The following is a 9638-nucleotide window of genomic DNA, read 5'->3' as shown; positions in this document are numbered from 1 at the left end:
CATGTGTTTAGGTAAACAATAAAATCAAAGCCAGGAAATAAATACGGCGACTCATATACGCAGAGATATTACTGACACAAGTTCTAATGGATTAAGCACATATTTTCAACAATAATGTCTGGAAACACAAATTATAACCGAAATTGTATAGTAAAAGTAAGTTCTTAAGAGCCAAAATCTTTTCTAATAAGCACAAACAAAGCGTACAAAACGCTTCTAGTGGAGACAATGAGAGCTGTCGACTTTACTACTAAAGAAGAGAGCTTGTCCCGTCTTTCCCATATGAGCACAGTAGCATCAGTGTTATTTTTTTACTTATCCGATAAGTTACTATTTGCTGCTGGACACTAGACATGGTGGATACGCCGTTGAAGGCAGGAGAGCCAAATTCTGATCTAACTCACTTTTCTCAACTTATGCAATTGTCTTCCTTACTTTTGCCCAGAAGATGCTTTCCATTTTAGTTCTTTCTCCGCCTGTCCTATCCAGGCCATGGTCGCGCATGTAAAATGGATGTAATAAGCGGGTGAATAAATCTAACCCGTAATCTGCTCAAATATGATCAGTAATTGTCCTGTTTTCGGCTTTTTTTCAAATATGTTCTCTTATACATGGGTGTTTTAGGGATATAAACAAGCTGAAAAGGGAAAGGTTACTGCCCACATTTCATCATGTTAGGCGCTTCAATTCAAATTTGCTATGGGCTGTTTATTTGTTGCTTATTTGTTCGGTGACCCGGATTTGTTCTAATTATGCTCTGACAAACAAAGCGGCATGGATGTTGGACACTATTATCTTAAGACCAACGATCCACTTTTACGGAACGGACTGAGTTCTATACATGGTCACAAACCGCCTAATTATGACCAGCAGGATCTGAATCATCATCATCATCTAACCGTGAATGTCCGCTTCTTACACCATAAATATCGTTACTGAATCAGAATCATGTTAGCTTTACTCCCATTCTTTGTATTTATGCGATTGAAAGGTTCATTCTTAACAACCCAAATCTTTAAAGTGAGAGAAAAAATATATCATAAACCTCATACAGTCTCATGAACACTTATGTTCCCCTAATAACTCCATTGCGATCAGAACTCTGTTCTGCCGATCATAATGTGAAAAACAATGGTTTACAAATTAATACTGTGCTTGCGGAACAAATTACCACAACTGCGTTGCTAAATTCATTTTTAAATGCAGGGCATGAGATGGTGGAACTCCCGGGAGATCAATGTCCATCCCTGATATCATTTCAACATCTTTCACTCGAGCAGTGTACTGTAGGAGAAGCTCTCGAGAAGGCTGTAAAAATTAGATTTTTTTCTTACGTTGTAGAGCTAAAGGCAATAACCGCGACAACATTAACTCGCACCAAACAGTTCGCATCACCGTCCATGTGCGGAAATATAAAAGCAATTGCTCTAGTACTCCATGGATTTCGACATGCAAATCCATCCGGGACCCAGCCAGTAGCGCAAGTGACTAGGACACGATAAAGATGCGAAGGAGAACCTCTGAAAACAGGACTATTCTGGGATCAAAAGAAAAAAGACAGTGAGACGGATTATGCAGTATTTATTGAGTTGTTGGTGTGATTTACGGCTTCGTTTATCTATTTGTCAGCGATCAGGGATCCTTTCCAAATTCAGGCTCATTGGAATTTGTCCAGAATTTCAAGTTAGTTTGGTCTGCTGTACGAGGTCACAGCGCTATCTCTTCACAAAGGTTTCACATTGTCGGCGCTCATACTGTTGAAGGGGACCAGTAAGCAGTGAACAGTATGTAGCTTCGCAAAGACTACTCCAGAGATATTGCAATATTAGTATATTAAGTAAATATCCAAGTATTAAGTAATTATCCAATAGAATAAAATTTCAATTTCAACTTCTCTTGCTTTTTAACAAAAACCAGGCTGCATCTATTCACGAACTTCTTGTCCTCGTCAGCGATTCCGTCATAATTGTAGTCGTAAGCAGTACCAGTGATAGAAATCACTCTGCCGAGCTCCTTGGAGATGGTCAGCGTGTACTCGTTGAGAGGATCCAACACAGCTGAAATTGTTCTTTTCCTACAGCTGTTTCCATTTCTCGCTTATGTGGACATTAGTTTCTCTACCGCTGATAAATCGAGTGCTCCATGGTACTTGTATTGTTGCTATTCGAGCCAGAACTAGAATAGACATCCCCACTTTCCGGTGGAAAATATTATAGGAATCAGCCCACCTTTTTTGGGATTGGCGGAGAGAGATCTCGATTGAAGCCCTTCCGGTGTGGTCTCGGCGGGACACTCAAACTCGTAGCGTGAACTCACAAAACGGCAGGGCGACTGCGATTTTGCCATGGTGTTGTTTGAGTGGAAAAGTTCCACCAACGCTAGCGATTCGTCTAAATACATCGCCGAGGATTGAGTAAGAGGACCCTGTTTGACTTCGTTTGACCGTGCAAGAGTCTCAAAAAACTTCACGTAAGAACAAACCTCCATGAGTCCCTCTAACTATCAGTTTTTCGCAGATCTTTTGGTAGCATGGTGATGAAGATGATGACGACAGCAGCACAATAGGCCTGTTTGGTTGTATGCAATGGCTCATCCAATTAGCTATACGTACCTTAAAGTTGTGCGTTGAAGATATTTTGAGAAGTGAATTCCTACTACTGCTTTTTTCTTTCTTTTTTTTTTGCAAAAATGAAATTTTCAATATTTACGGTAAAAAATCTGATAGAGTACCACAAAAATCACATTCTTAAGAAAATGGAATAATGAAGAGTTGATTGTTCAACATCGAACTTCTTAGAAAAATCTACATTCTCCTCTTTCTCATCCTTTTGCCAGAAAGTGAAATCTCGGTCCCATTTGCCTCTCCCTCCCAGGATTTGGCTCTGACTTTCTTAGAAAAGCGAGCGCTTATTTCTCATAGGCTCCTGCGCGCATCGCCGCCGTCACGACGGACCTTCAAGACCTTTCAGCAGCAATACAACGAGCACTGTACCAAAATGAAAGAGCTTTTTATTTCCACACATTTCCCCCACAGTACACCACAATCGTACAATAACCTCCAAACGAACTCCATTCCTTCTATCTTCAGCGGAAACTCTCTATTTTTTACAAAGGAAATTTTAAAAAGATCTCTTACCAGTTGTAAGGTCGTGCAGCCGCCACAGTTGACTGCGTGCTCTTCGTTTGTGAACGGGCATTCCCTAAGTGATGTAAATAACGAGTAAAAGAGAACAATTGCATGAAAAACTCGTATACCTGATTCCAAACCTATTTTTACGAGGTCGAATAGTAGGTTTGCTGAGAATTTCATCCATGAAACCAGCGGTCCCATTATTGGGAACATAACGCAGGTTTAGCAAATCTTAACGTAGAAGACGTTCAGAAACCACCATGTTGTCAAAACACACTGAAGCAGATTCCTACCCGACCACAGGTTCATGTATTCAACATTCTGAAAAGCTGGCAGTAGAGCACCACTTCTAAATGATGGTCCGTGGGCATAGAAAACAGTTTGCATTCCTTCATCCAAGTGATCAAATCCAGAAATATCGGCACTTTCTTGATGTTTACAATTCCTAAACACTATGTGCTCAGAAAATTGGGGAAAGAAACTTACTGTGTTTTTTGGAGAAAATCGCCGCTGTAAGCCATGTTGGCAATAAACCTGCACTTCTCCATGCTACGTCTGACAAGTAATATGACGTCAGTACTATTTTCATAGCCATTGTAGTGCCATCTAGTGGGCATAGCGGAAGGCAGGAATACCATCCGAGCATTTTCTCTCTGGCAAGACAGCGAAGATGTCAGATTGGCTATGCCTAAATGTAAATGACGAACAAATGCGAATGAATCAAGAGCTCTCAAGCATCTATAATGAATCTAATGGTGATTTTCAATGTAAAGTTCAGTTGCTTTTAATGTAATGTATACGATTTGGTTAGAGGAGAATCATCACAGTCTCGGGCTGCAAACACTTGGTTCTTCTTTATGACGTACCGCTGCTCAGTTGATCGTTGCATAGGATTTTATACATATTTATTTATTTATATTATAAATGTGGGGGCCGCGTACACAAGTCTGGTTGTTAGTTCCACGTGATGGACATGTTTTCAGTAAACGCAGTCAGGCATCTGAGTATACGCCTTGGTGCTGTTGTCCAGCACGTTATTAGAGTAGGTGAAATTCCTGAGGGGGCCTGCAATTTTTGGCAACGAACATCCGTCTCGGAACGTTTAACGAACGATCGCTGTTATGTGAACTCTATGAAACCGCTGTGCCCAGACTACTTAGATATCTGAATCCACCTTCTGCTCCATTCCAGGAAATACGCATCAGACGACGACGTCTCGTTATCAGGATCGAAAGATACCCAATATACTAGGGTGATCCTGACGAGAAGAAAGTAGGAAGTTGTGCGGTAGCTGTGAGGAATGAGTCCAGTTCTTCTCAGCCCGAGGGTGCAATTCTGGAAAAGAAGTCGAAGAGTTGTACCTCAATGGAAGACCGAGATGGCAGGTCGAAGGGATGAGGAATGCAGAAATAGGGTCTGCCATAAAATTTTGGAGTACGAACAAAAAAGAAGCTTATTGACGTCGACTCCTTCACCAATTGTATTAATAACGCTGCAAAAAACCTCTCCCGGTTTTGATGCCGAATAAGAAGTTCGCTTTGCATCCTCGCAGTCAAACTTCACGTACAATTCTGTATGTTTCGTCCGAACTACTGGTGAGCTTGGCCAGAAGAATCGTCTGAGGAGAAGGCGACGTCAGCTGAAATGTGATTGTAAGAATGAATGGACGTCAAGAACGAGGGCGTTTGAAAGGGTGTGGGAGGACAGGTGCGTGAGAAGAAACTTATGCTCTGCTGATAGTGTACAGCGGCAAAATAGGGAAGTGATCTCCTGTACTCAACACTGACAAAGGAGGTGCTGTCGAGGAAGCAACCCTACCCATCTGGAGGGAACAACTTCAACTTGCTAAACAGACAAGCGCTATCAGTCTCTGAAGTCGAGCATGTCCGGAGTGTACATCGGTCTTTGCACATGCTGAACAGGGAAATGTTCTCACGAAACCTTCCTGGATCTCAAAGTTGCCTTCGACACTCTCAACCAAGGTCGTCTTTTCATGCTTTGCGCCAATTGTGATTGAAAAGGAATGAAAAAGCTCGTCTACACAGAAAGGAAGCTGCACAGACGGATGTTTGGCTACTTTTGGGCAGTGGTAGGCCATAGGAAAGACTTTTGCTCACAAGTGGATTTGGTGTAACCGCAGATGACGCAAGGAAAATATCTACTTGCCTCGTCCTCCAAGGGAATCACTCAAAACAGTCTTCGCTTTTTCAGTTACATTATAAGGAGACCATCGCATTGCCTTCTCCTAGTTGCCTTGGGGGTGGTCTCAAACCTAGGTTGGAAAAGACTACGTGGACGTAAAAGCTGCGCGCGTTCGTCTGAGGTACGACAGAGCGCAAGGAACTGGCGCATTATACACAGAAAATGAATGAATTCTTACAAAACTGTCGTTTTCCAAGTAAACAAAAGAACACTTAGTCTAACTATGCTTTCGATCAGCGCTTTTGTAGTCTTGTTCTCAAAAAAAGTATAATCCATTATGAAAGACAGAGGTCACTAACGAAATATTCTTAGGTAGCGTAAAAAATGCTGTTTGCATGGCTAATGCTGATGCGCACCTGATCCCCCAGTGGTTATCAGTGCTACGGTCCCAGGGGCAACGGCATCGACACTAAATTCTTTGATATCGACATGTATAGATCCATTGTTAATTCCTGAACATCAAACTTGCGAAGAAAAGTTAATTTTCGCAAATATCAAACGTGAAACCTTCATCTGATATTATGGCTATATTGATGCAATCCAGAATTGTTTCGTTCAGTAGATTAGTGAAAAATGAGTTGAGCACTTCATCGATTTTGTTCAGTATTTCCTGGACCTGAAGAGCACTACTCGTAGGGTTGTCATGTTTTTGTATGTATCATCATCTGACAAAATATATTAATTCAAAGAGGAAGAGCAAATTTAGGAACCAACGCCAACGTGACCTCCTCGCGTCCGCCACAGCGCAACATCCCGAGCAAGTACGTACTTCTTCTAACGTTTTCATGGCGCCAGTCAAAAGTGTCTCGCTTTTGTTCAAGCAAACGTAGGCGCTCACGTGTGCACTGAGAGATGAACAAACCTCATACTCATCCACGCCACTTCTTGCGACTTCTCGAACTTCATCGCAGCTCAGCAGAATCAGACCTGGGCGAGAGGTAGAATCCATTTTAAGCAAGGCTAGACTCTAAAATTCTTCTTTCTTTCTTCGTTTTCTTCAAAGGTACAGCACATTTAAACGGCCCATCAAGTTACAAGCTATTGAGGAACAGATCTCAACCTTATTCAGCTGCTCTTCCAACGTTGTAGCACCATTTTTGAGTTCGTAGTAATCCGGGCGATTTGCTAAAAGGCACATGTCGTATCACATTACATTTATTCCACTCTCGCGGAGATTTTGGGAAAGAAACGTACTATTTTCAAACGGATGCAGTGGCCAAGAGAGCAAAGCAGTTATTCCATCAGTCTGTTGTTTGTAAGCCAACCATATCTGTAAATAATCACAGTTTCGGCTCTATTCTACAAATAACGTGACGAAATTTCTGGAAGAGCAATGGAAGGGAAACAAATCCGAGTACTTATTCGACACTTATGTTTCTCCGAGCGACCGCGCTGCTCATCCGATTGGAGCACGGCAGAGAATCAAGAAAGTGTGTGTGCTGAGAAATGTGCTTCGCAATTATCCGGGCAAAGAGAAGTACTGTTGGGATTTAATTTCCACCATCACAATTCGAAATTCAGGGACTTTGACAAAATGAGTAGAAAAATCAACTAGTGGCGAGCGTGCTTCGACTCTCTTCGTATTTGTTACTTTCGTTGGAAGCCAGAAAATAATATAAAAAATAATAATATAGATAATAATTAAAATAGTTGTTTATTCCACACGTTTCAGATTTTTTTTTTGCTGTAATCTCCAATAATACCATATATATTTTATTGCTTGCTCATCTTGTTCTTCATCATATGATCACCTTTTCATCTATACGTTAAATGAAGGAAAACAAGAAAATACAGTAGCATACTTTAAAATACAAACCGGTTGCGCAGTGGAAGAATCAGATACGTTTACCTCTCCACTCGTTATATGCGAATCTGCAATAATCCTAATCGGAATTTAAAAATAGCTGTAAAATTCATGGCAACACTCAACGAAATGCGGTTACGCGAATGAAAATGGTAGAATTGAAGGAACTCTTTTAGAAATTAGGCAAAAATCTCCTTTTACTGGCGTTTCCAGTGCAAATTGATCTAATTTTATCATTCCTTGAACTATACCAACACAAGACAAACATTTCAATCGATCTATATGTTTGTATATTACTGTTGAACACCCTGCTGGTTACTACAATTTTTTCTTTTTTATTTTGTAAGAGTCTCACTTTTTTCAGTGCTAATTACGTTAGATTCACTTTTGAAGCAACAGGATTTTCTAAACTTCCGTTTTCCCCTTCATAGCTCCTGTTTTCTGGCAGACCTCAAAGTTGAAGTCCATTCTTCTCCAATGCACACATCAAAATAGGAACACAAAACAAGGAGTTCATATTAAGTTATACTACAAACCCAGTCACATGAAGATTTTTTCTTTCAAATATAATGTCCAGAAGAGAAATCACCCACCGAACTTCTGTGCCTGCGGGAACAATCCAGTAGTGATTGCTATTTTATTGGTGAGATTATGGGCAGGAAAAGAAGGAAAAACTGACTAGAAGGAATTAGTAAACGCCAATTAAGAACGCTCGATCGAATTGCGCCTCGAAAAATTTAAGTACTAACCGTAGAAGTTACTCCAAGATCACTCAATTTCCTGAAAGTATTCAAGTTTTGGATCAGCAACGACTTGGAGAGACCATTTATCGATATGATCAACAGGGGCGGATGCGGTTGTAAATATCTGAAAGAAGGGAAATAAAGCAAATGGATTTTTGATCCTCATTGTCTCACGTTACTCGGGTTTAGCGCAGTTCCTCGAACGGGATGGATCGTTCCACATCTGTATCATTTTGTCCGTTTCCTTCACTGAAGTAGCCTTGGTTTTGACATCATCAGACCGGGTCCCGGTGCCCGCTGCGAGCACAATCAGGATGACGACAGCGGCCACAAGTAGTGCCACTACGAGAAGAAGGACAGCAACAACAACATACAAGGTTTTGCGAGATATTTTCTCGAGAGAGTCTGGAAAAGTCACGTGCAGCATGTACTGTAGCAGCGAATCCGAATCGTTAAAAACTGTTCTAAGAGAACACAGAGTGAAAAACTGTAGAAAATTGGAAACAAAACTATTTACAAAATTATGAAATTATATTGTTATGATATTCTCAAATTAGTAATGAAATGTTTGGATTTGAAAGTTGATAAAGCTTCTTTAAAAAAAAAAAAACTTGTATTTTTCTACATTCCTAGCATATACAAATGATTTACCGCTTCACTTTTACCTCGTTAGTCACTGAACAAGCAAACCAACGATTATTACTGGCCTACTTCTGTGTGTCTACGATTTTCTTTCGAGAATCCGACGATTTCTTACGACGATTTCAATTGCCCCGCCTCCATAACTCTTAACTCTGAATTTTTTCCCTACCTCTGGAAGGAAAATTTTTTTTCAAAAAAAAAAGTTATAAATACGCTCAAATTGCATACGTTCCATAGTGGTCCACCAACAACTTTTTCTGTTCAGCATAAGACACCGCAGTACCTGTAAAAATGAAAACTGATTAATTTTTTGTCTTTAAATGTTGGGATCCCTAGTGTGAGAGTCAAAACCGCTCTAAAACAAAGGATACTCAATGAGGTAGTGATAATTTCTTTCTTTAGGCGATTTTTATTTTTTAAAGTTGAAATATGATAAAATGAACGAAGCGCAAATAATCTTTTTTGAATATGAAAGAAGTGCTTCTCAAACATTAACTTATTTAACATACCCAATTAACTAATCAACCAGAATTCGAAACAAACGCATCGATAGGTAGAACCACTTTTATAATTGTAACAACCTTGATTTACAATGTCTGTCTGTCGTATTCATAAAATATCTTCCTTCTTCGGAACTAGACGAACATCGCATTTCTCCGATAAATTTCCTTGACTTCTTTTTTATGTTTTTTTTAGAATTATTTTCATTATAAAACATATTCCTTCATACACTCCCATCGAAGTTGACATATTTATTTGTGTGCAGATAAGCAGAACGATATGGTTGACACAAGTTCGCGCGAACATGCTTTCCCCTCAAAACCGATATGATAGCAAAAAAGGAAAGCGAGTAATTTCAAACAAGACATAAAAATATACAGATTTGTGGGGAAATTAAGAACACAAAAGCACACAACGAGAAGTAACGGTTTTTTACTTGTAAATATGGTAGAGCATAAGACATGTTAAGTGAAATTTCTAAATGAAAGAAATGTCAGAAGTGACGAAGGAAAAAGTATTTTTTACAATCGAATTTTTCAACGAGTCTGGTAGAACGATGAGATTATGGAAATTGTGCTCTCAGCGACGGTGTCGTAATCGTATTCATGTTTGGGAC

At 40.0% G+C, this 9638-nt stretch overlaps 1 protein-coding gene across 4 annotated transcripts; it reads right to left on the bottom strand.

Annotated features, from left to right (window-relative positions):
* Positions 1-856: 856 nt before the first annotated feature.
* Positions 857-9328, bottom strand: RB195_013885 (uncharacterized protein; the record flags this gene model as incomplete). 4 transcript variants are annotated; one of them, XM_064203895.1, is made up of 18 exons in its annotated part: positions 1168-1308; positions 1379-1520; positions 1937-2057; positions 2122-2175; positions 2229-2390; positions 2482-2611; positions 3137-3200; positions 3256-3361; positions 3424-3575; positions 3665-3818; positions 5689-5784; positions 5840-5948; positions 6195-6299; positions 6393-6457; positions 6527-6602; positions 7886-8003; positions 8059-8343; positions 9252-9328. In XM_064203895.1, 18 exons carry the CDS (start codon positions 9326-9328, stop codon positions 1168-1170), a joined length of 2157 nt encoding a protein of 718 aa, XP_064059776.1. The 4 variants fall into 4 exon arrangements, with proteins under 4 accessions (XP_013298275.2, XP_064059778.1, XP_064059776.1 ...); XM_013442821.2 differs by lacking the exons at positions 5689-5784; positions 5840-5948; positions 6195-6299; ... (3 more) ...; positions 8059-8343; positions 9252-9328 and adding an exon at positions 857-935 and having other exon boundaries at positions 1172-1308; positions 3665-3768; XM_064203897.1 differs by lacking the exons at positions 5689-5784; positions 5840-5948; positions 6195-6299; ... (3 more) ...; positions 8059-8343; positions 9252-9328 and adding an exon at positions 857-935 and having other exon boundaries at positions 1172-1308; positions 3424-3558; positions 3617-3725.
* Positions 9329-9638: the final 310 nt, after the last annotated feature.

The sequence above is a fragment of the Necator americanus genome, chromosome V (genome assembly GCF_031761385.1).
Source record: "Necator americanus strain Aroian chromosome V, whole genome shotgun sequence".
Classification (NCBI taxonomy): Eukaryota; Metazoa; Nematoda; class Chromadorea; order Rhabditida; family Ancylostomatidae; genus Necator; species Necator americanus.
The sequence above is the reverse complement of the archived record's forward strand: the minus strand, read 5'-3'. Positions and strand labels throughout refer to the sequence as shown.